The sequence below is a fragment of the Alternaria rosae genome (assembly GCF_020736505.1).
Source record: "Alternaria rosae strain MPI-PUGE-AT-0040 chromosome Unknown BKA58scaffold_14, whole genome shotgun sequence".
Classification (NCBI taxonomy): Eukaryota; Fungi; Ascomycota; class Dothideomycetes; order Pleosporales; family Pleosporaceae; genus Alternaria; species Alternaria rosae.
In genome coordinates, this window is record NW_025763583.1 from 209,129 (window position 1) to 235,363 (window position 26,235).

At 50.6% G+C, this 26,235-nt stretch overlaps 10 protein-coding genes across 10 annotated transcripts; 6 read left to right on the top strand and 4 right to left on the bottom strand.

Annotated features, from left to right (window-relative positions):
* Positions 1 to 43: 43 nt before the first annotated feature.
* Positions 44 to 8,456, top strand: BKA58DRAFT_69004 (translational activator). The gene is made up of 6 exons (XM_046175732.1): positions 44 to 225; positions 289 to 2,378; positions 2,435 to 3,113; positions 3,166 to 3,360; positions 3,410 to 7,582; positions 7,633 to 8,456. Exons 1-6 carry the CDS (start codon positions 96 to 98, stop codon positions 8,409 to 8,411), a joined length of 8,046 nt encoding a protein of 2,681 aa, XP_046019965.1. The 5' UTR covers positions 44 to 95; the 3' UTR covers positions 8,412 to 8,456.
* Positions 8,457 to 8,819: 363 nt separating this feature from the next.
* Positions 8,820 to 10,526, top strand: BKA58DRAFT_68995 (transcriptional regulator of RNA polII, SAGA, subunit-domain-containing protein). Its single transcript, XM_046175731.1, has 2 exons — positions 8,820 to 9,550; positions 9,627 to 10,526. Exons 1-2 carry the CDS (start codon positions 8,911 to 8,913, stop codon positions 10,334 to 10,336), a joined length of 1,350 nt encoding a protein of 449 aa, XP_046019966.1. The 5' UTR covers positions 8,820 to 8,910; the 3' UTR covers positions 10,337 to 10,526.
* Positions 10,527 to 10,601: 75 nt separating this feature from the next.
* On the bottom strand, positions 10,602 to 11,740 carry BKA58DRAFT_444961 (peroxisomal targeting signal 2 receptor; the record flags this gene model as incomplete). The annotated part of the gene is made up of 2 exons (XM_046174113.1): positions 10,602 to 11,502; positions 11,577 to 11,740. The coding sequence occupies 2 exons, from the start codon at positions 11,738 to 11,740 to the stop codon at positions 10,602 to 10,604; spliced, it is 1,065 nt and encodes a 354-aa protein (XP_046019967.1).
* A 282-nt stretch (positions 11,741 to 12,022) lies between these two features.
* Positions 12,023 to 13,461, top strand: BKA58DRAFT_326397 (uncharacterized protein; the record flags this gene model as incomplete). Its single annotated transcript, XM_046168063.1, has 2 exons — positions 12,023 to 12,634; positions 12,682 to 13,461. 2 exons carry the CDS (start codon positions 12,023 to 12,025, stop codon positions 13,459 to 13,461), a joined length of 1,392 nt encoding a protein of 463 aa, XP_046019968.1.
* A 599-nt stretch (positions 13,462 to 14,060) lies between these two features.
* On the bottom strand, positions 14,061 to 15,405 carry BKA58DRAFT_69058 (dienelactone hydrolase). Its single transcript, XM_046175736.1, has 3 exons — positions 15,089 to 15,405; positions 14,569 to 15,033; positions 14,061 to 14,468 (listed from the first exon to the last, which is right to left on the bottom strand). The coding sequence occupies exons 1-3, from the start codon at positions 15,174 to 15,176 to the stop codon at positions 14,248 to 14,250; spliced, it is 774 nt and encodes a 257-aa protein (XP_046019969.1). The 5' UTR covers positions 15,177 to 15,405; the 3' UTR covers positions 14,061 to 14,247.
* Positions 15,406 to 15,685: 280 nt separating this feature from the next.
* BKA58DRAFT_326464 (uncharacterized protein) lies at positions 15,686 to 16,115 on the bottom strand (the record flags this gene model as incomplete). The annotated part of the gene is made up of 2 exons (XM_046168070.1): positions 15,686 to 15,890; positions 15,946 to 16,115. The coding sequence occupies 2 exons, from the start codon at positions 16,113 to 16,115 to the stop codon at positions 15,686 to 15,688; spliced, it is 375 nt and encodes a 124-aa protein (XP_046019970.1).
* Positions 16,116 to 16,683: 568 nt separating this feature from the next.
* Positions 16,684 to 18,912, top strand: BKA58DRAFT_69015 (WD repeat-containing protein 2). Its single transcript, XM_046175733.1, has 4 exons — positions 16,684 to 16,873; positions 16,923 to 17,011; positions 17,062 to 17,239; positions 17,290 to 18,912. The coding sequence occupies exons 1-4, from the start codon at positions 16,858 to 16,860 to the stop codon at positions 18,828 to 18,830; spliced, it is 1,824 nt and encodes a 607-aa protein (XP_046019971.1). The 5' UTR covers positions 16,684 to 16,857; the 3' UTR covers positions 18,831 to 18,912.
* A 235-nt stretch (positions 18,913 to 19,147) lies between these two features.
* BKA58DRAFT_69028 (uncharacterized protein) lies at positions 19,148 to 20,181 on the top strand. Its single transcript, XM_046175734.1, has one exon. It carries the CDS (start codon positions 19,465 to 19,467, stop codon positions 20,140 to 20,142), a length of 678 nt encoding a protein of 225 aa, XP_046019972.1. The 5' UTR covers positions 19,148 to 19,464; the 3' UTR covers positions 20,143 to 20,181.
* A 491-nt stretch (positions 20,182 to 20,672) lies between these two features.
* BKA58DRAFT_69045 (uncharacterized protein) lies at positions 20,673 to 22,078 on the top strand. The gene is made up of 3 exons (XM_046175735.1): positions 20,673 to 20,833; positions 21,321 to 21,407; positions 21,458 to 22,078. The coding sequence occupies exons 1-3, from the start codon at positions 20,817 to 20,819 to the stop codon at positions 21,981 to 21,983; spliced, it is 630 nt and encodes a 209-aa protein (XP_046019973.1). The 5' UTR covers positions 20,673 to 20,816; the 3' UTR covers positions 21,984 to 22,078.
* An 18-nt stretch (positions 22,079 to 22,096) lies between these two features.
* Positions 22,097 to 23,637, bottom strand: BKA58DRAFT_432840 (uncharacterized protein). Its single transcript, XM_046173147.1, has 2 exons — positions 23,121 to 23,637; positions 22,097 to 23,062 (listed from the first exon to the last, which is right to left on the bottom strand). Exons 1-2 carry the CDS (start codon positions 23,201 to 23,203, stop codon positions 22,174 to 22,176), a joined length of 972 nt encoding a protein of 323 aa, XP_046019974.1. The 5' UTR covers positions 23,204 to 23,637; the 3' UTR covers positions 22,097 to 22,173.
* Between the last annotated feature and the right edge of the window lie 2,598 nt (positions 23,638 to 26,235).

The window sequence follows — 26,235 nt, forward strand, 5'->3', positions numbered from 1 at the left end:
AAACGAGAACTCTTGGCGCATCATTTCGCGATATCGACGCCGACACGCAACCCCGCCAACACCCCGCATCCGCCTTCACATGTGGACTGGACGACATGGCTGTGAATGGGGACGCTGAGTCGCGGGCGATACACCGCGACGAGCTGCGGCCGAAGCTCATAACGAGCTCCACCAAGCGCCGAGTCAACGAGCTCTCGGGGCTGCAGACTAAGGTCGCAGACGACTGTGAGTGTCTCTGGGGACTGCACGTGGAAGCGAACGATGGCTGACTCAACATTGTACCTATAGCTCTCGTCACTGCCGACCTCCAAGCGCTCCTCGAACTCCTCTTCGAAACATATCCGCTATACGACGACCGTGAATCACGCCGGGCGGTGGAAGGCGTCCTCAAGTCGCTGGTAAACGGACCCCATGGCGACAAAGTACTGCCCCCGGTTGTCAAGTTCTTGACGCAGGAATGCTCAAAGAAGGCCATCGCGCATGCCAATGCCTTTGTGCTCAACGACTGGTGTTCCGTGCTGCTGCTGCAGTTTGCAAAGTCGCCTGAACGCTGGGCCAAGCACGGCCTGGACGTGGCGCTGGCAAATGCGCGCGTGCTCGAGACGTGCGTGAGCGCTGGGGGCGACCGGCGAGCTGGCCGCCTCTCTATAGCGGCTCTCGTTTCGACGCGCCGGGCCCTGCGCGCCATCTTCCGCTCCGAGGCAATTGGCAAGGACGCCCTCGACAAACTCGTCACGACCCTCTCCGCAAAGGGCACCGCGCCTACAGCTGGAAATGCTGTCTTCCTCGGCGTCATCGCTGGCGTCTCATCCCGTCTGCCCACCGTCAAGCCGCTCCTCGAAGGCCACAAACAAGACTACTACACATACTACACAAGAGAGATTGTCGGATCAAGGAGCCAGCTGCCGGACCACATCTCCAATGCGTTGCACGACTTCTTCGATAGCTTCCCTACTCTGGAGGAGCTGCGAAAAGATGTCATACCACCCATCGAAAAGGCCTTGCTGAGAGCACCCGAGGTAGTACTAAACGACATCGTCTCACCCATGTTCTTAGCCCTCCCCGATTCTATGGATCTCTCCGATATTCTGCTAGGAAACATGCTGAAGCCGCTGCTTTCCAACGTCAAGTCGAGCAATGCTGCCATTCGCGCAGGCGCTTTGCGAACCTTCAAGGCGTTGGCTTCACGATCAAAAGATGATGCCAATATTGACAAGGTTGCAGACGAAGTGCTTACTCCGTTGAAGCAAGGCAAGGTTTCTGGCGCTGACCAGAAGGTTCTTCATGCCCAGATGCTCTCAGCGCTGCCAGAGTCAATGGCGCTGTCAAAGAAGATACCAGCAGGTATCGCTCCAGTAGCATTGAAGGAGCCGAGTGAGCCAGCTGTTGTAGCTGAAGTATCCGCAATAACAACCCACTTAAATTTTGGCTTAGCGAACGGAGTTGCTCTTGACAAGGCCGTCTCAGATGCCTTCATCAAGGGCATGGCCGATAAACGCGTACCCGTCAAGAAGCTTTGGGCAATCCGCGCAGCAGACCTCTGGTGGAATCTTTCCGACGAACAGCAAGCTCAACCCGACGTACTTGCATTCTGCCAAACAACTCTGCCGAAGCTCATTGAGATCTGGCAGGAAGTCAATGCAAACCCCCTGCCTGCGACCCAGAGTGGTTTGGTCACGGTAGGACACTACACTGTTGCGCTCCTCATCGATATAGTACAGGGCATGAAGGACGAGAAGCTGGAATCCATCTATAAGAAATCTGATGTCGTCTCGCAATCGCTCGCCACCCAACCAAAGCCTTCCATCCTTCTCAACCCCAAAGTCTATTCGAAATTGTCTTCAGAAGAGGATGTTTCCATTGCACTACGCGCTTTGAAGGCCATTGCGCCAGACGTCACACAAGCTTCAAAAGAAGTCGCAGATGCATGGGCACAGGCGTTCATCTTCCTCATCGTCGCTCCCAGCGTCTCCGCCAAGGCGAAGGCGGCTGCTAAGCAGGCTTTGACACAAGCATATGTCCAAACCTCGCCCGAGAAGATCAGCAATATCATAATAGAAGGATTGTGGTCGTGGTATAGGTCAAGTGAGCAAGAAGACAGGGAGAGCGCTGCGTTCGCATCCAAGGCAGGCTCAGCTGAGCTTGGGGCTGTTTTGAGCTGCATATGCCTCCCTTCAGAGACAGTGAAGAAGGAGAACGCAAGTGTGGACCCTATGGCTCTACAAAAGCAGGCCATGCGTCTCGTTGTATTGGCAAGGAAAGAGATCATGCCAAGAGTGTCTTGGATTGATCTATGCCTTCGCATGGGTGTAGATCCCGGCCAGGTCGTCCGGGATAACTTGCAAGACTTTGTGAGCACTATCAACGAAGCAACGGAGGTATTATTGCCCAGCCATCAGTCTTTTCGATGAACTATCGCTGACGACTGAAACAGAACAAGGATAACGAGAAACTGCCCGCCATCGATGCAGCAGCCTACAGCGCCTATACTGATATGGCCTTTGTGGCTCCAGAGGCAGCTCTGCCGATTGTAGTCAAGCAGTTCAGTCAGGATCTTGATCCGAAGCAGATGGAATCTGTGGGACCAACCGAAGCAGCCATCTTCCGTACGCCAGAGGGTACAGCGTATATCGACGTTCTTTCGAAGAAAGCACCTGTAGTGATCGACAAGAACACGAAGGACTACGATACACTTAAATGGGAAGAAGAATTACGAGCACAGCTCGCACAAAAAAAGGGCCAGGCCAAGAAGCTTAGCGCGGACGATCAGGCCAAAGTCAACGCCCAGCTGGCGAAAGAATCTGCGATTAGGAAAGAAGTGACTGGCACAGAGCATAGGATGAGGCGAGGTGTGGGCATCATCCGGAGTCTCGCTACTGGACCTCCGACAGAGGCGGAGCAATGGATGGGACCTGCCGTAGATCTCTTGATCCAAGCCATCCGTGCTGGTGCTGGTCTTCTGCTGGGAGACGTTCCAGCGACTGCTTTGATCTCATGCTCCGAGCGGGTATCCAATCGGCTAGGCATGATGCGACCATTTATTGGTGTAGCAGTACTGCGAACGATCGGTTCTATACAGCTTGCTAGTGAGTATGAAGACGAGGATTTAGGTGGTAAGTCAATTTTGATCCATTGATCAGATTGGGAATTTATTGATAACATTAGATCTGGTAACCCGCGTCCTGTACCGTCTACGGTTTTTGAGCGAACAGAGGCCGCTCGATGCAGTATCTTTGGCGTACTGCTTCCCTCTACTTTTCCTCGTGCTGGAAAAGGGTGGCATTGGCAAGTCTGCGCCCGAGGAAGCCGACGAGCAGCTGATCTTGGCCATCGAAGTGTTGACTTTCCATACTAACTCCTGTGAGTCCTTAAAGCACGAAAACTGACACTGTGCTAACACCTCTGGCAGGTACTGACCCTCGTCTCCCGCGCAAGGCCTTGTTGGAGATTCTGGTATGGTCCATGCAGAAATACCAGCAACATTACAAGATAATCAAGGATTGCATTACCAATCTCGCTAGCGGACTGGCCCCGAACATTACCAACGATGAGCTGGGAGCCTTGCTGCGTGGTACTATCGTGCCTGAGACTGGCGTCCGAACCGCGATTTTGCAAGCCATCGACGCTGAACTCGACATGAACGACCTGACATTCAGTGAAGAGATCTTCATCGCTTGTCACGACGACGAGTCTGAGAACGCTGAGCTGGCCCGAACAATTTGGGACGAGAATGACTTAGAGCTCAAAGCAGATGCTGGTGTCCAGATGTTGCCTTACCTGGACTCTCTCGACAAACCACTCAGAAGAGCAACCGCACGAGCTATTGGCGAAATCATCACCAAATTCCCTGACACATTTGACGACATTCTACGGAGACTGCGCGAAACCTACACCGAAAAGGCCAAGCCACGCGTCCCGGAGCGTGATGAGTACGGCATGCCGCGAAAGGTCGATCTTCGCGACCCTTGGGAGAGCAGAGACGGTATTGCGCTTGCCTTCAAAGAGATGACACCAGGTTTCAAGCCCGATGACCTTGTAGACTTCTTGAACTTCCTGATCTACGAGGGCCCCTTGGGAGACCGCAGTCCCGCGGTCAGAGATGAATTGATCGAAGCCGCAACCTCAGTCATTACCGTTAAAGCGCAAACCAAGGTTGAACCTCTTATGGAACTGTTCGAGAACGCTCTTGAAGCCCCTGATCGCAAGTCGGAGATGTACGATCAGGTCAACGAAGCAGTCATCATCCTGTATGGTGCACTGGGTCGTCATCTTGCGGCTGGCGATGAGCGCGTTCCAAAGGTTGTACAGAGACTGTTGGCAACTCTCAGTACGCCTTCCGAGACAGTGCAATACGCCGTTGCCCAATGTTTGCCCCCTCTGGTCCGTACGTCTGAACAAGAGGTCTCGAATTACATCAACCAGATGATGGATCAACTACTCACGTCAAAGAAGTATCCCTCGCGTCGCGGTGCTGCTTATGGTCTGGCGGGTGTCGTACGCGGAAAGGGTCTGGGTTTACTCAAAGAACATCGCATCATGTCCACCCTCAAAGGAGCTAGCGAGAACAAGAAAGATCCCAACCAGAGGCAGGGAGTGTACCTGGCATATGAACTCTTCTCGCTGATCCTTGGTCGCTTGTTCGAACCATATGTCATCCAGCTAGTACCTCAATTGCTTGCTGGATTCGGCGATACCAGCGCAGACGTCCGAGAAGCCTGTCTCGATGCAGCCAAGACTTGCTTCTCTACGCTTAGTTCCTTTGGTGTCAAGCAGGTTCTACCAATACTCTTGGAAGGTCTCGATGAGGATCAGTGGCGTAGTAAAAAGGGTGCCTGTGACTCTCTAGGAGCCATGGCCTATCTCGATCCCAACCAGCTGGCTCTTAGCTTGCCCGACATCATTCCGCCCCTCACCGTCGTGTTGACAGACAGCCACAAAGAAGTCCGAGCTTCAGCAAACCGAAGTTTGCAGCGTTTCGGTGAAGTCATCAGCAATCCTGAGATCAAGAGCGTCGTCAACATCATCTTGAAGGCCCTCAGCGACCCGACAAAGTACACAGACGATGCTCTCGATGCTCTCATCAAGATCCAGTTCGCACATTTCCTTGATGCGCCTTCTCTCGCTCTCGTGGTACGAATCCTGGAGCGAGGTTTGGGCGATCGCTCTGGAACCAAGCGCAAGTCTTCTCAGATCATCGGCAGCTTGGCATACCTCTCGGAAAGGAAAGATCTCACATCCCATCTGCCAATCCTGGTCGCTGGACTACGGGTTGCAATCGTGGATCCTGTACCCGCTACACGTGCTACCGCGTCAAAAGCGCTCGGTTCGCTCGTCGAGAAGCTTGGAGAGGATGCCCTGCCAGATCTTATTCCGAGTCTCATGTCTACGCTCAAGTCCGACACGGGTGCCGGAGATCGACTTGGTTCTGCGCAAGCTCTGTCAGAGGTTCTTGCAGGTCTCGGAACTGGGCGCCTGGAAGAGACACTACCAAGCATCCTGCAGAACGTGGCCAGCAGCAGGGCTTCAGTCCGAGAAGGTTTCATGTCTCTGTTCATCTTCTTGCCAGTCTGCTTTGGAAACAGTTTCGCGAACTACCTCAGCAAGATCATTCCTCCAATTCTCGGCGGTCTCGCGGACGAAGTGGAATCGATCCGAGAAACTGCCTTGCGAGCTGGTCGTCTCTTGGTCAAGAACTTTGCTACCAAGGCAATTGATCTGCTGCTACCTGAGCTTGAGAGGGGTCTCGCAGACGACAGCTACAGGATTCGTCTCAGTTCCGTGGAGCTTGTGGGAGATCTACTGTTCAACCTCACTGGCATCAGCGGCAAGGTGGAAGAGGAAGAAGTCGAAGAGGGCGCAAAGGAGGCTGGTCAGTCACTGCTCGAGGTTCTCGGAGAAGAGAAGCGCAACAAGGTCTTGTCTGCTCTGTACATTTGCAGATGCGACACATCTGGTCTGGTACGAACAGCCTCCATTAACGTATGGAAGGCATTGGTGGCTAGCCCTCGTACTCTACGCGAGCTTATCCCTACGCTTACTCAACTTCTCATCCGCCGCCTGGCAAGCTCAAACATGGAGCAAAAGGTTATCGCCGGAAACGCGCTCGGAGAGCTCATTCGCAAAGCTGGAGACGGCGTACTTGCTACTCTGTTACCTACGCTCGAAGAAGGTCTGCACACGACCGATACAGATGCCAAGCAGGGTATCTGCATCGCCCTTCGCGAACTCATCGCGGCTGCCTCGCCAGAGCAACTCGAGGACTACGAGAAGACTCTTATCCAGGTTGTCCGAACTGCTCTGGTGGATCCAAACGCGGATGTGCGAGAAGCCGCAGCAGAAGCCTTCGACGCTCTGCAACAAATCTTTGGCAAGAGGGCTGTTGACCAGGTCCTACCTTACCTGCTCAACCTTCTGCGTTCGGACGACGATGCACAGAACGCGCTATCAGCGCTTCTCACCCTCCTCACAGATCAAGCGCGATCCAACATCATTCTCCCAAATCTCCTACCAACACTTCTCACTTCGCCTATGTCTGCCTTCAATGCCCGCGCTATTGCGTCGTTGGCTGAAGTTGCAAGCTCCGCCATGACCCGACGACTGCCCAACATTCTCAACACCATCATGGATAATGTCATCGCTTCCAAGGACGAAGAACTCCGATCAGAACTCGAGACATCGTTCGATAAGGTGCTCCTATCTGTGGATGAATTCGATGGTCTTAATACGGCCATGAGCGTCATGCTTGCCTTGTCAAAACACGACGATGAGCGGAGACGTGCGCGTGCCGACATGCACCTGGCCAAGTTCTTTGCAGAGGCAGACGTTGATTTCTCAAGATACTACCCTGACCTTATCCGGGCACTTCTCATCTCCTTTGGCGATAGCGATACAGAGGTTGTCAAGGCTGCATGGACTGCTCTCAGCACTCTCACAAGCAAGCGCCTACGGAAAGAAGAGATGGAGTCACTTGTCATCTCCACGCGTCAAACACTCAATCAAGTTGGTGTTGCTGGTGCGGACCTCCCTGGATTCTCACTTCCCAAGGGTATCAACGCCATTTTACCTATCTTCCTGCAGGGTCTCATGAACGGCTCGGTCGACCAGCGAACTCAAGCTGCTCTGGCGATCTCCGACGTTATCGACCGCACCAGCGCGAAGTCACTCCAGCCGTTTGTTACTCAGATCACAGGACCTCTTATCCGTGTGGTTACAGAGCGTTCTGTCGAGGTCAAGGCAGCAATTCTGCTCACACTCAACAACCTGCTAGAGAAGATTCCGACCTTCCTCAAGCCCTTTTTGCCCCAACTCCAGCGCACGTTCGCCAAGTCGCTTGCCGATACATCCTCTGATGTACTGCGAGCGCGAGCAGCCAAGGCTCTTGGTACATTGATCAAGCTTACACCAAGGGTGGATCCACTCATCGCTGAGTTGGTGACCGGATCCAAGACAAGTGACGAAGCTGTCAAGACCGCTATGCTGAAGGCCTTGTTTGAGGTTGTAAGCAAGGCAGGCAAGAACATGAGCGAAGCAAGCAGGAACGCCATCTTAAGTCTCATCGATAACGAGAGCGATGATTCTAATGGTAAGTTTAGACTCATTCTGATCCTACCTATTGTGACTAACATGGCGTAGATGCAATGGCAATTACAAACGCTCGACTTCTAGGTGCCCTGATCAGCTGCCTTCCCGAGGATGTCGCGTCCAGTCTCCTCAAGGCTCGCGTGCTTACGACCCACTACAACAAATCTTCTGTATTGGCGCTCAACGCCATTCTGCTAGATGCTCCCGAGGCTCTGACAGAATCGTTTGCAGACGAGACTGTGAATGTTATATGCCAGGGTATTGGACACTCACAACCGTTCATCTCGGATAACTCTATCCTCGCTGCTGGCAAGTACCTTCTGTCGGAGAAGAGCAGCAAGAGCTTCGACCACACCAAGCCAATTTTCGAGGCTCTTGCCCCAGTAGTCGAGCCCGGCCATCCTGTCGATACGAGGCGTTTGGCGCTTGTGGTGCTTCGCACAATTGCTCGAGAGCACAACGAATTAATCCGTCCGCATATCCCGATCCTCATACCGGTGGTCTTCGCGTCGGTGCGCGATCCGGTGATCCCAGTTAAGCTGTCAGCTGAAGCGGCGTTCCTTGCCATCTTCTCGGTGGTAGACGAGGAGACGGCCGTATTCGACAAGTACATGGCTGGACCTGGCAAGAGCCTATCTGCTGGTCAACAACGCAGCATGGGCGACTACTTCAAGAGGGTTGCCATGAGGTTAGCTGGGCAAGCCAGAGAAAGGAAGGAGGCCGAAGGTGGCGCAGGAGGTCTCGGCTTGTCGAGCGACGAGATGGAAGATGAGCGAGAAATTTGGAGTGTAGGGAAAGTAGAATTGGGAGATGTGTTTGGTGAAAACTAGCGATGCGGTACAATGGCTGGGACGGTGTACATGGCATAAAAGCGACTGCACTAGCATTGGGACGGGAGCGTTTGTTAAAACGAATCGTGTTAGCAGACAAGTGCGTAGCAAATGAAATTTACATTGAATGTTGTGGGACCGAAAGGAAGTGTGCATGTGGTGGAGGTTTCATGGGTCTCTTCGATGTTGTTAGGCTGCCCCAGCATCAACTCCGCAAACCCCCGAGCTCTGACCTCACGCTCTCCACGACTGCATGCTTGTCCATCAGCGTAGGCCCCGCACAACGCCTGCTGTTCTTGCCCGTCATCGGGGATCATTATTGAGTACTCGTGCGATCCCGCTGGCACTCTTGAAGCGTCGCGCAGACCCCGGCGTCGCTCTCCCGCCGCTCTCTGCCTTCTCCACAGCCCGCACGCGCATCTGTCCTGCCGCGCGACGAGCTCGCAACGCGCACACCACGACGCATTGAGCGCCACCACGGCGCGCTTCCACCGCCATCATGGCAGGCACCATACGGCCCAATGACATGAACGTCTCTACCACGCCGACGCTCTCGTCGGGCACCCTGCCCAGCCTCACATCCCTCCAGACCGATCTCACCAAGAAGCCCAACGCGCCGCGCGCGCCCCGTGTAGACGTCGAGCCCTTGTACGCCGCAGTCAAAGGCTCCATAAGCGATGCAGACTGGACCATCTACAAGAAGGCCCTCTCCTTCTTTCTCCTCGGCAACCTCAACCAGGAGGAGCTGTCGCACAAGCTATCCAAGATCCTCACTACACCTGCCCTCGAACACGCGCACAATGCGCTCTTCACAGCCATATACGCTAACATATGGCGCGACCCACCCGAAGCAGGCATTGCGAGTTGGGTGTCGAGTAGTGATAAGCCGACTAGCGGGACGGTCAAGGGGACAGGGGATGAGAGCGAGAAGAGACTAAAGCATGAGGTCATGCAATTAAGCCGGAGGGAGAGAAAGAGGCTGAAGGGTATACCGGCAGGCGAGAGCCCGCTGAGTACGGGTCTGGAGGGCCTGGGCGCGGGCGCTGCTGGGCCGGTGCAGGAGTATGTTGACGCGCGACGGGCGAAGCAGCTCGATGTTGGGCCGAGCAGCAATCAGGGTGGTGGATTTGGGAAGACAAGTACGTATATGACATTTGCTATACCCCTCACTCACTTCATAAAAGCTGTTCATATGCTAACGCAACCTGTCACCAGACTGGGAACTCGAGATTCGAAAACGGTATACCTCAGCCCTCTACGCTGAGACGCACGAATTCCCCACCGCAACGACGATATCGTACCGTCTTCTTCCCATCTGCTACGAGTTCGGACTGCCTCAAGGCCACACGTCCGATTGCCCAGACTACCTCAACATCGCTACCGAGACATACATAAAAGAAGCACTGGCAAACTTACTAGGCAAAGTGAGCACTAACGGCCCTGGATATGTGCGCACAGGCGAGTTCAAGAAGAAGCTTGCGAGAGAGGAGAGATTGGTAGAACGCGGCGAGCTGGCACGAGGGATCGGAGGCGAACTCCCCGTCGAAGCAGAAGAGCGACGAAAGAGGAAACTCCTGTGTATGGAGGACTTGAGACTCGCGCTGGAGCTCGGGGACTCGTACCTCGGACAAACACCACTGATTGCGGGATCGATAATGAACTCGAGGTTTCTGGACACGCACGGCATTGAGGACATCTACAATGGGCCCGCAAAACCGCTTACGAATGGTACTCTCACAAATGGTATCAATGGTATCACAAATGGGACAAAGCACGAGCTCAACGGCGAGACATGGACCATTGACTTTGGCGACCCGATGCAGATTGATGACGAAGTGGGCATGCACTGGCAAGGAGGCAGCGTACAAGATATGCAAGAGATGGACGATGCGCTTGACGATATTCTGAACCTCGGAGACCTATAGGAAGGCCATGAAAGCGAATGATAGAGGGAAGGAGCATAGAGGCGTTTCTGAGCTTCGGCATTTGGGCGGCGCATGTGGGATTTGCATTTCGGTGTCTGGGTGTAGCTATGGGATGATACCCTGTCTTTTGCTTGTTGTCTCATTGGATCGGTGGTCGAAATTATGGCTCGCGGTGTATCTCGCTGAGCGTTCTTGTTCGTGTAGGAATTGGAGAACAGTTATATCTCAATAGCGTCGGGCGCGTGTTGCATGGAAACTCGTCGATTCATTGCATGATAGCCCGGCAATCCCATACCATGACCCTCTCGTCCCACCCCGTACTAGCACACCAGCCCTCCGCGCCAAACAGACACCAGTCGACACCTGTAACGAACTCGGTATGTCGACCCATCCTCCCCATCTCCCTACCTCCACCATAGAACATAGGATCCTCCAACATGTTCTCTTGCTTCACACTACCCACACCCATGGCACTCCCGTCCGTCCACACCCGACACGTCATATCGTAACTCGCACTAAGCAATATATCGCTCAAATGCGGACTCCAACTCAACTTCCGAACCGCATACTCGTGTCCGGGCAACACAGCAACAGGCCCCTGCTGCGGCATCCTAATATCGAACGTCCGTATCACGCGATCGACACCCGCCGTCGCAACAATAGTATCCCGGTATTTATTCCAATCATGCGTCAACGCCTCCGCAGGCGCAACACCGACACCCGGCGCGTGTCCCATCCGCGCTTTAGGCGGCTGATGAATCGGCACACTCATCGTCAAGTGATTACTCGCACTCGCCGGCGTCCTCAGATCAAACACCCGTAAATGACTATCGCTGCTCACACTTGACAGCACACTAGGACTGTGCGGACTGAAACTCGCAGAGTAGGTACATGAATGTGTCGGCAGTGTGGTTATGGAGGCGTTGGAATTCGGATTCCAGATCTTGATTGTACCGTCCCAGGAGGAGGACAGGAAAGTGTCTTTAGCAACGAGGTTCCAGTGTACGGCGAAGACTTCGCGCGCGTGCTCTTGCCAAGATGCGATGGGGTAGGTTGGTACGTTTATGTCGAAGAGCTTTACGGAGCCGTCGCCGCCGGCGGTGAGGAGCTGGTTCTCGTGCGATTCGGACCAGGTGCTGTCGAAGAGCGAGTCTTGCGTGTCGAACCTGGGCGTGGGTGGGTTAGCATGTGATTGGGAAGCGTTTGGCTTGTACTATGGTGACGGGGTTAATAGAAGTACCATTTCTCGGCCACTATGCCATTTGCTGTAAGGCCTAATATGTAGAGTCGTCCGTTTCCGACGAGCCCGAAATTGGCGGACGTTGCGACGGCTATGCGCGAGTCGAAGAAGGGGCTGTACTTGACTGAGTAGCCGTTGAAGCCTTGGGTTCGGAATTCGAGCATAATGGATGGTGAAGGGGGGCGATTTGGGATTATGGCGCGTGGAGGATATGTATGATACGGCGCGTCATGTCGCGCCGGGACGTGGAGTTGGTGTTGTGCTGCAGCATGGTTGCGGATGACGAGGTGTCGATTGACCGAGGCGCCCTTGGGTTATGGCGGGGCTGGTGTGGCGCCGGTTGTCCCGTGACAGCGCGTCTTTCTTGACGCCAGTCGCCACTGTCAAAGGACTCTATCTACTTCGGCCGTCCATAATGAGTGCCATTGCAATCCACACCAACCAATATGGATACGTTCGTGTCGCGCAAGAGGAAGTGGGTTGAAGGGCCACCCACATCAGTGGCGAGCACAGGCACGCGGCCTTCGGAGGATAAAGACCCAGAAGAAGAGTCTACCGATTTCAAGCTGGCCTTGCTGGCATCTCTACATCCTACAATTGATGAAGCGACCTTGCTTGAGGCATTGCTCGCCTCCGATGGGGCTGTTGAAAAAGCCTCAGATTGCCTATCGCGGCCTCAGGTTACATCCCCAAGAAAGCGACTCGCATCGTCTACAGTGGGCTATCAATCATCCCTGAGCTCCTATCGCATTTCTCCAGCCAACGGCACGTTGACTAAGAAGCCACTTGTACGAAAAGGGAAGACGCTTTTTCTCTATAGCCCAGAAGACATCGAAGCACATACGCCTTGTTCCATTATACATAATTTCCTTCCGGTAGAGCAAGCGGATGCACTGCTGTCACAACTACTGGAAGCCTCGTCGACCTACGACAGGTATGAGTTCAAGCTATTTGACAGAGTCGTCGTGAGCCCGCACACCTATTCCTTCTACGTCAACAGCTTAGAAGAGGCGGAAAGACAAAAGACAGAATACATCTACAATGGTGGCCAGATCGAGGTAAGTAAGTTCCCAAGAGACTAACACAAGATGTTGATTCCATTTAGGATGTCCGACAAAGCTTACCAGAAATGCTCAACGCATGCCCCCAAGTCGAAGATGCCGTCAACCGTGAGATCCAACGCAGGATCCGCGACTTTTACCCCGACGGCAAGAAACTCAAGTACCAATCCCCTCGCCCCTGGAAAGCCAACACTGCCTTCGTCAACTGCTACGACGGACCACAAGAAAGCGTCGGATACCACGCCGACCAACTCACCTACCTCGGTCCACGAGCCGTCATCGGCAGTCTAAGCCTCGGAGTAGCGCGCGAGTTCCGGGTCCGCAAGACTGTCGCTGAAGACGACTCGCATCGAAAAGCCGATGGATCTCTCGCGGATGCACAAGGCCAGATCAGCATCCATCTGCCGCACAACTCACTCTTGGTGATGCATGCCGAGATGCAGGAAGAATGGAAGCACTCAATCGCGCCGGCTCAAGCCATCGATCCTCATCCACTCGCGAAGAACAAGCGACTCAATATCACATATCGGTTCTACAAGGATAGCCTACATCCGAGGTATACGCCGAAATGCAAGTGTGGTGTTCCGACTGTGTTGAGGTGTGCGACGAGGAAAAAGGAATCGAGGGGAAGGTACATGTGGATGTGCCATGCGGGATACGTGCCGGGTCAAGAGAGTTGCAGCTTCTTCCAGTGGGCTGAGTTTGATGAAGATGGGGAGCCGCCGTGGGCGTCGAGGGTCAAGAAGGAAGGAGGGAATTTGAATGAGGAAGGCCAGGTGTTGAAGACGGCAACCGACAGTGCTACGTCGGCACATGCCTCTTGAACCGACGGCAGCACTTGTCATCTATTAACTAAACAGGAACCTCGTTCATACACCGCCCTTAATTGTAAGGTGCGGCTCTAGACGAGTCAAGCGCAGCCGCAGCTTGTATTCTAGCTCGCCTGTCATCACAAACAACCCTCAACTTTAATCATCAAGGTGTAGCAGCCTCCATTTTTGGGCATCCATATTGTTACGAAAAGTATACCGCCTTCGGTAAGCCTTACTACAAGCACCCATATTCCTTTGCATGGTACATTATCGTCAGCACGCTTCATCACAGCCTCGCAGCCCAGAAGACATCCGAACCTCCTCTACCACCGCATCGATCGACTATGCCGCCTCTCTTCCCCCACCAAGCCGTCATGTTCCAATTATACACAGCCACGCCACCCTACAACGAAATGCTAGATAGTTTCCTCACAGGCTATCTCTGGGGCTGTCTTCTGATAACATTGTTCCTCTTCACGTATTTCGCCATCAGCTTTTGCGCCTGGGTGCTCTCGGCGGTCTTAGCTACAATCGACAAGATACTTGACTACGCACGAACATACTATTATTGCTCGGATGCTAGTACCGATGTCGAGAGCATAGCTCCCATTTGGCTCGGGAAATACGCTACTGAGAAGTTGGAGCAACTCGCCAGACCGAATGAGATTACCAGGGTCAAATGCGCACTGCACGAATATGACACGGCCCTCCAAGACGCACCTTTGACGGACGAGATACTCAGATCGCCCCTGGAATATATCATGCCGATCAGCCATGCCGATCTTACCAAGGAAAGCGCTACACCCCCGGTATCTTCCTAACATACTCGTTCAACCAGCCCACCGCCTGCAAAAAAGCCTGTTCCTTGGCAAACCTCGCCTTCGCGTGCGACAAGTCACCTTTAACACCGAACCCATGCTCGACATCCGAATACAGGAACATCTGGTACGGGGCGGTGTGATCTTTGAGAATGTCTTCCGTCTCGCGGCGCTTCTCAGCTGGGAAGATGGAATCGGTTTCTGGGTTTTTCGTTATCGTCAGTGCGTTCTTCTTGTTCTTGTTTTGGCAGTTTGGTATTCGTAGAAGATGAAATAGGAGGTGTGTGGTTGAGAGTTTTACCTGCAGCAGCGATACTCAACGGACCCTTGATATTTCTGACTTCTTCTTCGTCGACGAAACTGGGGTGGGCGGTGAAGCCCGCGTCGATACCGCCGTTGCTTAGTCCTCCTTCTTTTAGAAATCGACATACGTATTTACCGCCGAAGCAGTATCCTATGCCGCCCAATCTCTTTACTTCTAACTCGTCTCGCAGATGTTTGATGACTTTTTCGAACATGGGATCTACAGTGTCGGTCTTGGGCATCGTCGTCTTGATATACTCTTGCAAGTCAAACGACTCTGGAACGGGGAATGGCACTTCGCTCCCATTGAAGACGTCTGGGATGACGGTTAGGTATCCGTTTTGGGCGAATTGGTCGGCGATGAGTTGGATGTTGGGGAAATCCATGCCGAGGACGTCGGTCATTATGAGGATGGCGTTTTCGGGTTTGGGGTTGTCGGGTGGGTAGGTGGCGTATGTGCGGACTGGTGTGTGCATTAGATAATATGGCTTGTGGAATAGAGATAGATGGATGTATACTGTTGTCAATGTGTTTGATCTGTCCTTGTGGCTTGCCTTCGTGCTTTACGCCCACGACGCAGCAACGCTGCATGGGGTTAGAAGCCATGGTGTGAGATTGGGATGATAGGTAAGTTGTGAAGAATGTGCGCTTCTCTCAATTACTTGTACGTAGTTCCCTGATCGTGACTCAGACTTAGATGATGAGGTTTATAGCTTTGAGTCGGATACAGCGCCCCACCTGGGAGTGCAGCTCGGGGTCGGTTAACGACAGGGGTTCTTGCGCCCTAAGATGTACACTAGCAATTATCTCCGGATGAGAGCTTCCGATGCTTCTTCGTCACGAATCGCTGTTGGGCTGTTAAACAACCTGCTGTGTCAGGCCTGAAGGGATTATCTTCGAAATGGGCAGACTTGAAGAACTTGGCGCGCAGCACGGGACAGTTCTTGCTGCAGGCGTGCTCGATTTCGTGAAAGTATGACGTTCGTAATTACAAAGCTTCTATGTATCCCGTATGTACATGTTCAATTCAAACACTAGACATGTTAGTATGCACAGCCTTGCTCTGCTCTGTGATAACACATACCTCATTTTCTCGTCTGCATACATGTAACTCCTCAATGTCTCACTCGACTGACGCTTCGCCTGGTAATCCTCTCATCCACATAACCACTTCCACGTGGGTCAATGTAGCTGGTCCTTGCTGGCCTGACAATCTCAACATCGCTAACGCGGCGTCTGGATACACTCCTCGCACGGCTTCTTGCACGTATGCGAGGCTCTTCGACATACTCAATGGCACGAGGACGGGATCGCGATCGCCTGGGTGATGTAAGTATGATGTAAACCGATGCTGCCATTTAAAGTGGCTACGAACCTGTACTCGACGTAACGGCCGTCGTCGCTGAAGCTCTCGACAGATGTCCGGCGCCATTCGCGCGGTAGACGCATCACGCCGGCTGGTGGATGGGACGTGTAGTTTCCTCGTCGCGGTGGTGGGTCAACGACACCGCGACCGCGAGTTTCGTATGACCTCATGATACACATGCTGATGGTGTTTGACGCCCTTGCTCTTCCGTGATGATGATGGTGACGACGATGTTGAGGATGCAGGCTACCGGATGCCGGGTTCCCGGGTGATGACGTTGTACAGCGAACGACGCGACTACGGCTCGCGAAAGAAGCGCAAAGAGCCAAAGATGAACGTTTAGTTATGCACAGAAAGTTAATATAAGACGAGGAGTAGATCAGTTTAATCTTAAGATGTCAACGCGACTTGCAACGGGCGGAAATGACGTGCGCCAAGGGTCTGCCGGGGCATTCCAAGGTTGTTTTGTCTGCCAGCCTCTTTAATTCGCAACCCGATATTTGTATGCAGTCGGCGGTGAATTGCAAGCATTGACGCATGATTCTGGGATGTATCCTTGATCCAGGGACGCATTTAGTGAATGTCGGCGGTACTTGGTTCTAGACCTGCCCTCGACGATGAAATGTCGCGCTGGCTGGAGAAACCCAGCAAGCCAGTCAGCAAACGAAGCGCGGTTTGACGGCGCTGAAGACTCGGATTATCAATTGGTACCTGGAGTAAGATGTGAAGTAGCTACTCCCGCGTCGAGCTGTCGCGGAGGAGCCACCCCCACCTGCCCCGCGACTCGTGGCTGGTCGCTGAAACGTAGGCGGTGACGAAGCAGAGGCCACCGCCAAAGCTGCCGGCTACAGGCAGACATCCTCTCTAGTCGACATAGCACGTACCCTTTGCTACCTCACTGTCCTTTGAACTGCGCGCACAATGTCTCTAGTATCAGGTATGAGCTCCCGGACAGCTTCTGCATAGCAGCTACTAACCGTAAACAGACGCCATCTGGGCGGCGTCCCCTTCGACCACGCGCGGACAGGCAACTCCTCTCTCCTCGGACCCCAAGGGTGAACGGATTGCCTATGCCGTAAGCCTACCGACTACGCACAGCTTCCGCGGAGCTAATTGAACATGTAGTCGGGCAAATCCGTTTTCCTCCGCTCCATCGACGACCCGGCTGTTAGTAAACAATACACCCAACACACGACGCAGACGACTGTCGCCCGCTTCTCGCCCTCGGGCTTCTATGTTGCCAGCGGAGATGTCTCGGGCACCGTCAAAGTGTGGGACTGCGCAGGTGAAGGAGCTACAAAAGGTGGGTGAGGCGTAGCAGGATACAGAGCGAGGAAGCTGACGGCGAGGCAGGCGACTACCACATCATCGCGGGCCGCATCAACGACTTGGCATGGGACGGCGACTCGCAGCGTATCATAGCTGTCGGCGACGGCAAAGAGCGCTTCGGCCACTGCATCACGGCAGACAGTGGCAACAGCGTGGGCGAGATCTCAGGCCACTCGTCACAGATCAACTGCGTGTCCATTCGCCAGCAGCGACCCCTCCGCGCCGCCACGGGCTCCGACGATACCAGCCTGGTCTTCTACCACGGCGCTCCCTTCAAGTTCAACACCAGTCTGAGAGGACAGCACAACCGCTTCGTCTTCGGCACCGCCTTCTCCCCCGACGGTTCCGTATTCGCAAGCGTTGGCGCCGACAAGCGCATATGGCTATACGATGGCAAGACCGGCGAGGCAAAGGGTCAGATTGGCGAGGGTGTACATACTGGCAGCATCTTCGGCGTGTCTTGGTCCAAGGACTCGAACAAGTTCGTCACAGCCAGTGCGGACCAGACGGTCCGGATATGGGACCCAGAAGCAGGCAAGAACATTCAGACCTGGAGGATGGGCGAAGAAGGCGTCGCTAGTATACCCGACCAGCAGGTTGGTGTAGTATGGCCCACAGGCCGCAGTGATGGTCTGATCGTCAGTGTCGATCTCGAAGGAAACCTGAACTACCTCGTCGACGGCAACCCAAAGCCAACGCGCATCATCCGGGGCCATTCCAAGAACATTACATCGGCTGCGATCGCTGGATCTACCTTCGCCACGGGAAGCTATGACGGCCGTGTCCTCGCATGGGACACCACCACTGGATTGGCTGACAAGGTCGAAGGCGCAGCACATTCCAGCTACGTCGCTGGCATCACGACTTCCGACAGCAAGAATGAGGCGGAGTTGTATAGTGTTGGCTGGGATGACACATTACGCTCCATGTCGGTTCCAGACAAGATCTTCACTGGCGAGGCTCACGATCTCAAGTTCCAACCAAAGGGCGTTGCCGCGACATCGAGCACCGTGCTGATCCCTTCTACCGATGCTATCGCAGTATACTCCAAGGGTGCCCAAGTCAGCTCGTTACCAGTCAAGTTTGCGCCTACCTCGATCGCGGCGCACGGCTCCACGGTCGCTATTGGCGGAGACGATAAGCTAGTACACATCTACACACTCTCTGGCACTGAGCTCAAGGAGTCAGACACAGTGCTCCGCCGCGCAACTGCACCCATCTCCGCCCTCGCCTTCTCAGCGTCAGGCAAGAAGTTGGCAGTGGGTGCTGGAAACGGAAAGATCTACGCATTCGAGGTGGGCGGAGACTGGAAGGTTATTACAGACAGATGGAGTGCCCATACCGCACGCATCACCTGCCTGGCCTGGGACGAGAGTGAGAACTATGCCGCAAGTGGCAGTCTGGACACCAATGTAATGGTCTGGAGCACAGAAGACCCTGGCAAGCGTATCAAGGCACTCAACGCTCACAAGGATGGAGTCAATGGTATCGCATGGGAGAAGGCTTCCAAGGTCATCTCGGCAGGAGGCGATGCTAGCATCAAGGTGTGGAGCGTGAAGGCGTAAGACGCCAGACCACATAGTTGAGAATTGAGCAAAAGGAATTAACGATCGATCATGGTAATCATGACGGAAACCAACTTGAGATTGGCGAGTGATGGCTGGCTTTTGAAGGACCTCGATCATAGGGGAGGCGGTCGGGTGCGCCTGCCGTTTTCTGCTTGCACGTGATGGTGCGGCTACTTCCCAAATACATCTCCCACTTATGTTTCATGCTAATTCCTCAGCATTCTAACCTGGCAGACGGTACCCGTATGTCGCAATCAACGTGCCCAATCACTATTACTAGGCTGTCGACTTCTGCCGTACCCTGCATGCAGCCCTCACAGCCAAAAGACCCGCGTAAGCCCTGTTTGCCTAGTTTGCCTTGGATTTCCGGTATGCCTCAACGCGAACAGCCACCTCGAGGCTCAACGCATGCAAGCCGGCTGCAGAGGTCCTTCAAAAAGGAAAGTAGAGGGCGCTCGCCCTAGTCGCTTCACTAAACGCTATATTGTGGCATGCTGCCGCCAAAACTTTGGCTCCTGTACTTACTATCACTCCATCCGAGCCCAGTACTTTACCTCATATTCACACAATTGCCTGGCACTAGTTCCTAGCGCCGACCTCTCAACTTATCACTACTGCAGTCCAACTCCACATGGACAACAACACATACTTTGGTGGGGGCGGCAATATTCGTGACCTGTTCAACGGTCAAGAGATTGGCGTCGACATCAAAGGTCAGAACGCTATCGAACCAGCTTCACAATATCAAAACAACCAGCAGCTACTTTCGCCGACAAAGACACAGCGGCATGATTCGATGATCTCTTGTTCGTCAATAGGCGGCACACCACGGCACTCGATCTCTCACCAGGCTGAGGCTCAGCCTTATGCCAACTTACACCAAGCAGCACACAGCCCCAACGGCTACACACAAGTTCCGGTGAACGGTGACATGTCGCGATCGGCTTCGCAATACTCATCAGCATCTTCCGGTCAGCGTTCATTCTCTCACTCCCTGCAGCGAGCGCCCCGCGGTTCATCTGGAAGTATCTTGGTTCCGACTGGGTCAGCAATGTCCCGCTCCATCTCGAGCGCGTCAGCAAGCCAACGCACGGCGCCTCAGCCTTATCTGTTTCGATCAAACTCCCATTCCGTGCACTTTCGACCCCGACGGTCATCTGACATTTCGCCGAACATGGAATACGAGAATTTTGCAGCGGCAGCGATGAACCCATTCGGATATGCGATCAATGACACCATCGACGAAGGTATGACAGAACATGAGAATGAGAGCAAGGCTTTTGGTCACTTTGGATACGATAATGAGTAAGTTCCCTTCAAAATATTCAGTTTGCGATCAACAAGCCACAGGATTGTATGGAAAAACACCTGGGAAATGGAACTGCTATCTACCCCAAGACCTGGAGACGCCCTGTACCGTTTGGAGGCACTTGATCGTATGATTGGACTCTATACTGGTACCCTGGAACACTCAAGCTGGAGATTCGCATGACTTCAGTCTGTTCGACCAAGGGCCACACACGCATTTGCCTCATGGCAAGTCGCTGCTCATCACACGCAATCGCATAAACATGCGCACTTTGTTTTGACTGAAATTTCCAATCACTCATTCGGCTGACCGTTCCGGAGGTCTACACTGTGAGCTGTGCCCTGTTTTGGTAATATCAAGCGCCTACCTCTCCCACCGAGCAACATTTGAAACGAGAGTTGCTCTAGAAAGGGGATTCTCGAGCGCCGTTAGTCAATCGAGCCATCCGAGTACGTGGCACCGACAACCATTGAACTTCCTGGCCTTATCAAGCAGGTATCAGGCGACGAGTCTAACACGTTCACTACGCTCACACCAAGTACGGCATCAGAGATTCTGTCTCTTGCTTAAAGACCTTTACATCGCTTCTCAGGACCGGAGCCACATCATTTGCTCCAGTTGTTCAACCTGACTGGACCAAATACCGTTACCGTGCTCTGGACAGCCATCAGCCGATGTGCCAACATGAAAGGTAAAGCTTGTCTAATTCTTTTCGTCTGTACTTAGTGCAGCCTCTTTTATTGAGACCGACATTGCGAGAAACCAAGCAAGAGAAGGACAAAATCAAGCTCAGACTAGCGCATGTAATCCTCAAAACGCCCTGCGGCTGGCAGTACTATTTCAAACCTTGCATAGGAAGGACCGTTAAACAACTCCTCCATTGAGTTCCAGGAGTCCCAATGAGCAACGAATTTATGGTTCTTCATCGTGTTGGACTTCGTTACGAAGCGAAACAGTCCAAGATACCGTCTCTTCGCCTTCCATCTGTGGCAGCATCATAGTTGAGCCCTACTCAGCCTGATGGCCTATCGACTGTCTCGCGTGACCATCATGCGCCGTGGACCGTCGTTCTAGTCATCAATTAATTTCTTTTCTGTGCGTCCAATCACCTGGAGCGAATGGAAATCAAGTCTTTTGGTGTTTGGTCTCCAGAGCCGATTCTAACGTCGGCAACACAGGCATTCGGCTCTATTATCCACGTTTTTACCCAACTCTCGTGCTCCACAAGCACCATCTGGCGAACATGCACCGTTTCAGAATCTAACGTAAGCATGAAATCAAGGCCTCTAAGTAATGTAGACTCACCACTATCTAGTCACATAACCCCGCGGTGCCACGTTGTGTCAAAGAGATACTCCCAACCAAGCTCTTGCTCTCCTACCGGGTCCTCACCCGTGAGTCCACAACGCTCAAACAGACGTCGTCGTCGCACATCAGGCTCTCCATCTTCCCATACCGATCCAATCATTGGCCAAGTCACCCTAGCGGGAAAGTTCAAGTGTCTCAACGAAGCCTGTCTCGACGATAGTGACGATCTTACCTTCAATCGCCACGCTGACTTCAAGCGCCACCACGACAACATCCATGCGCGTCGTTCGATTGAGTATTTTTGCCCAGAGTCCGGCTGCGCGCGCTCAAGAAATCCAGTAGGTGGCAAAAAAGGTCGGGGGTTTCGAGGAAGGAAGGATAAGATGAACGAGCATCACAAAGCAGTTCATCATAAAGAGGGCAAGAAGCGGAAGAAGAGTGAAGAGGATGATGACAGCATCGAAGATCAGGGTTGTGATGACGGTGGCGGGTCCCGAAAGCTGAAAGCCACGCGTACGTCTGCAGTATCGTAAGCATCGCGTTGATAGCGGGCCTTCACCTCATACACTCTAGGCTTTGCGGCATTTTTAGAGGCTATCCTCTCGTTTCTGCACCTTTTGTCATGATCGCGCTTTACATGTCGTCTAGTCGACTTCTATTGTGTATTAAGTAGCTCATCTAAGTTCTCTACAGTTCATGGAAGAAAAACATTGGACAACATCATTACTGAACCCAACCTCCCTTCTTCATCTCCTCCTTGGTATACTCTTCCAATCGCTCCGCAAGCTGCGCATCCTTTGCAGGCCCGCTCTGGCACGTTGGTTCGCCAAAGCGACCAAAAATCTCAAGATACCCGCCGCTCTGCTCTGCCTTCATACTATCACCCGCAACACAGTAAAGACTATTGTAAGAGCCCTTATCTGCCGACCAGAACATGCCAGATTTACGAAGCACGGTAATGACACCCGTCATAGCGAAGTTCGATTTGTTCACGCCCTCTTGAAGATTGGTTTCGACGAGCCCCGGATGCACACAAGAAGTCCAGATTTCCCCCTCGTTGTTGGTGGCGCTTGGTGATCCTGGGCCATACGCCCTGTGAAGCGACTTGGTGTGCAGGACGTTAGCGAGCTTACTCTGGCCGTAGCGAGCCATGTCGCCCGCATCTTTCAGCGCGGGGTTCTCGAAGTTGATTCCACCTTTTGGCGCTTGCAAGTGCCCGGACGAAGTGAGGTTGACGACGCGCACGCTTCCGGGTGGAAGCGTCTTGGATGTTGCCAGCATCAAGGGTGAGAGATGGTGCGTAAACACCCAGTGCGACAGGTAATTGGTCTGCCACTGTGCTTCGTGACCGTCCTTGGTCAGCTCGAATGGCGTTGCCATAATGCCGGCGTTATTGACTAGGCCGTGCAGCGCGGTCTCGAGTGTGAGAAAGCGTTGCGCGGCTGCGACAACGCTGCTGAGGTCCTTGAGATCCATTTGTAGAAGATGGATGCGAGCGGAGGGGTGCATCTTCTTGATTCCGGCTATCGCTTCTGTGCCCTTCTCCACATTGCGAGCGCACATGTATACGTGCGCGCCATGCTCTGCGAGATGGGCTACGGTGTAGTAGCCTCTGTTTAAGGGATTGTCAGTTGAACAGGATCTTGACCAGAAGTATGAGCGATACTTACATGCCTGAGTTTCCTCCTGTTACAATGAACACTTTGTCTTTGAGATCAGGGAGAGCGTTGGGGTTGAAAGTTGTGTTAGGCATGTCGGAAGATGAAGCGATGGATGTCTAAGTGTGCTGCGTTCCATTCTCAGATGCGAGGACATGAAGCATTAAATAGAACAATAAAGACGGTATTTGGACATGCGACGTCCTATATCCGTGCCGGACGAGGAACAGTTGTCGCGCAAAAGGTGCAGACGTTGGGGCGCAGCGAGTAAGCCAGCTCCAACATGTCTATAGCCTACGGTCCAAATGCCCGGAGAAGACCACAGTATATTGAGAACTTCAGGTCGACGCGCAGAGCACGCTCCCTACGTACGAGCATGGTGTGGGAGGTTCACCTATCATTTGATGGAGAGAGATAGGGTATTCGGTAAACGAACTTCGGCGGACGAGAGTGGCCGGATGTATTAAGCTTGGGGGCCAACTTGACGACTGTGTACGAGCGGACTAAGCCTTGCGGGGCGCAGACGGGGTTGTCCGCGTCGCGTACATGCATGTCAGCTTAAACGAGAGACTCTCACGCGTGCGCGGACACTTCTCGCGTATCTCATTATTACATCCACTGCAAAGCGCTTTATACTAGATACTAATTTGAAAAATACCTTTGAATATCTTCTACAACGAACTCTACAGACAGATTAATTACTCTGCTAAGACTCTGTTAAACTATACTATTACCTAATATATAAAGTACTTAGTAAGAGAGTAACACGAATAAGTAGGTAACTACGCTAGCGAATAGGTTAGGTATACCTAGACCTAGGTAGAGGTTAGATAGAGGTTGCACGGACAATTAGATAAGGCTAAGTATAGAGTTGCTAAGTGTAAGAGGCTACGCTTAGAGAGCTACTATATAGGTATACTAAAGTTGTATTTAATAGAGTACTAAGATCTAGATTACGTAGTGCTTATATACAAATACTATAAGTAGTAGAGATAGTCTATTACCTAAGTAATAATTAAACTAACAGAAAAACTAAGGTTAGAGACATAAAGAAGAGAAGTTAAATATTAAGATTATTCTATAAGTTTGTTCTTAGAGATAAGTAAGCAAGGTAGAATAGAGTAGTATACTAGCATAATTAGTAGATTAATATAATAGTATAAAAGTGTAATAGTATAATTAGTAGATTAATATAATATTATAAGATGTTTATAGAAAGAAGTATAATTCTTAGATTAAATACTAAAGTCTTATATAAAGTTAAATATACTAAACTATAGAGGTATAGTGTCTAAGCTATATACTTATATAGTAGTTATAGTAACTTCTAATAATAGTAAATATAACTTTCTAGTAGTAGTTATAATAGTTATAATTACTTTTAGTAATAGTTTTTAGTAAAGTAAGTAATTACTTTTAGTAGCGTAATTAGTTATATAACTACTAATAATTATTACCTTAGAGAATTATTATTCTAGTTCTAAGTTATGTAGCGTAGTTACAGCGTAGTTATTAGTATTTTAACTCTAGGTTATAATACTATTTTCTCTTTCTAAGAATCTATTCTTAAATTACTTAACTTTAGCCTTATCTAGCTTATAAGTAGAGTTACTTTACGCGTGTTATAAGCTCTAGAGGTCTACTATATTATTTAAGTTTTATAAATATTAGATCTATCTTATTTAAGAAATTCTTAAAGCTAATTTTATTTCTAATATTACTTATAATAAGTATTTTATTAATAATTAGCTTTATTATATTATGCTGAATACCTCTCTTAAATATATAGAATATACTTGTCTTAGCTATTTATATATTAATATGTTTTAGGCCTCTCTAGATAAAACTTATAAGAAGGATTAAGTAAAAGTAGATAAATATAAAAAGTTATTAGTAGAGGTAATTACGCGTTTACTACGTAATAAGAAGATACTAGCGTAGGCTAATAAGTATATATAGAAGAAGGCGCTATGTCTTATAATAGAGATAGAGGTAGAGAGTAAGAAAGTTAACGCAAAAAGTCTAGACTATCTAGTAGCTTCTATTAGAATAGTATTTTTACTTATAATATAGTCTACTTTAGGTAGTCTTAATACTATAGTAGCTTTATATAGTTATACTTAGTTCTCTAGTAGTACTTTATAAAGTGTTAATAATAATTTATAAGATTTATGTCTAGTTTTTTTATAGCTTAGTTTTTATTATATTCTAACTATTTAATTAGGTACTCTATTCTATTACTATCTTATTAGTGTGCGAGAATTTTTTTTACTTTATAGACGTTATCTTCTTCTAATTTAAAGTAGAAAGTTTTCTATAGTAGCGTTTTAGAGTATACTAGTTCTGATATCTTAATATAGAATTATAGGTAGATTTTTGTATTAGGTAGAAAGTTAAGTATATAAGTAACTAGGCCTTTTCTATTAAGAATTAAAAATAGTCTAATCTTAACGTTGTTAAGTCTTTTATTAGGTTGCTTAGTATAGAGATTCTTTATAAGTAAATTAACTTTATCTCTCTTTTTTAGCTAAGGTGCTGTTTTTTATTTTTTATTAATATATAAAATACTTTAGTATTATACCTTTTTAAGTTTCTTTTTAAGTAACTTATATACTATCTTTAGCTTATCTATAGTAGTAATAGCTATTTCTATTTTTAGACTAGAAAATATGCGTATAAAGAGATTTAGGTGTTTTTTTATAGTTTATATAGAATAGAGTTTATTCTATAGACTTAGAAAGTTTATTATTATATACTATCTAGGCTATAAGTAATAGTAATACCTAGTTATTTTACTATTTATCAGCGTAGATACGTAAATATACTTTTATTATATAATTTATTTACTTAGTCTATCTATCTATCTATAGATAATAAGCTATTAATAGCTTTCTTTACATTCTAATAGTAGCTAGCAAGGTAGTCTAAAAGTTTAAAGTAAAGAGCTTATCTCTATTACTAATAATTAACTTTAGAATGCTATAGTATTAGATAATATAATTATTAATAATATATATAAGCTATACTACTATAAAGTCTTTCTTAAAGGTAATGTGCTTAGCTTACTTTATAAAATAATTAACTACTATAAAGATTTTATTTTAAAACACTTTAGTTATAAAGTCTC

What these genes read in the sequence shown, in the direction of transcription:
- BKA58DRAFT_69004 (XM_046175732.1), top strand. Translation starts at nt 96, where the DNA reads ATGGCTGTGAATGGGGACGCTGAGTCGCGGGCGATACACCGCGACGAG. An exon ending in CTATCAACGAAGCAACGGAG is followed by an intron (nt 2,379 to 2,434) that starts GTATTATTGCCC and finishes CGACTGAAACAG; the next exon opens with AACAAGGATAACGAGAAACT. An exon ending in GACTTTCCATACTAACTCCT is followed by an intron (nt 3,361 to 3,409) that starts GTGAGTCCTTAA and finishes CACCTCTGGCAG; the next exon opens with GTACTGACCCTCGTCTCCCG.
- BKA58DRAFT_68995 (XM_046175731.1), top strand. Translation starts at nt 8,911, where the DNA reads ATGGCAGGCACCATACGGCCCAATGACATGAACGTCTCTACCACGCCG. An exon ending in TGGTGGATTTGGGAAGACAA is followed by an intron (nt 9,551 to 9,626) that starts GTACGTATATGA and finishes ACCTGTCACCAG; the next exon opens with ACTGGGAACTCGAGATTCGA.
- BKA58DRAFT_69058 (XM_046175736.1), bottom strand. Translation starts at nt 15,176, where the DNA reads ATGGCTTCTAACCCCATGCAGCGTTGCTGCGTCGTGGGCGTAAAGCAC. An exon ending in GATCAAACACATTGACAACA is followed by an intron (nt 15,034 to 15,088) that starts GTATACATCCAT and finishes TGCACACACCAG; the next exon opens with TCCGCACATACGCCACCTAC. An exon ending in GTTGAGTATCGCTGCTGCAG is followed by an intron (nt 14,469 to 14,568) that starts GTAAAACTCTCA and finishes CGAAAAACCCAG; the next exon opens with AAACCGATTCCATCTTCCCA.
- BKA58DRAFT_69015 (XM_046175733.1), top strand. An exon ending in GTGAACGGATTGCCTATGCC is followed by an intron (nt 17,012 to 17,061) that starts GTAAGCCTACCG and finishes TTGAACATGTAG; the next exon opens with TCGGGCAAATCCGTTTTCCT. An exon ending in AGGTGAAGGAGCTACAAAAG is followed by an intron (nt 17,240 to 17,289) that starts GTGGGTGAGGCG and finishes ACGGCGAGGCAG; the next exon opens with GCGACTACCACATCATCGCG.
- BKA58DRAFT_69028 (XM_046175734.1), top strand. Translation starts at nt 19,465, where the DNA reads ATGGACAACAACACATACTTTGGTGGGGGCGGCAATATTCGTGACCTG.
- BKA58DRAFT_69045 (XM_046175735.1), top strand. An exon ending in GCACCGTTTCAGAATCTAAC is followed by an intron (nt 21,408 to 21,457) that starts GTAAGCATGAAA and finishes ACCACTATCTAG; the next exon opens with TCACATAACCCCGCGGTGCC.
- BKA58DRAFT_432840 (XM_046173147.1), bottom strand. Translation starts at nt 23,203, where the DNA reads ATGCCTAACACAACTTTCAACCCCAACGCTCTCCCTGATCTCAAAGAC. An exon ending in ACAGGAGGAAACTCAGGCAT is followed by an intron (nt 23,063 to 23,120) that starts GTAAGTATCGCT and finishes TCCCTTAAACAG; the next exon opens with AGGCTACTACACCGTAGCCC.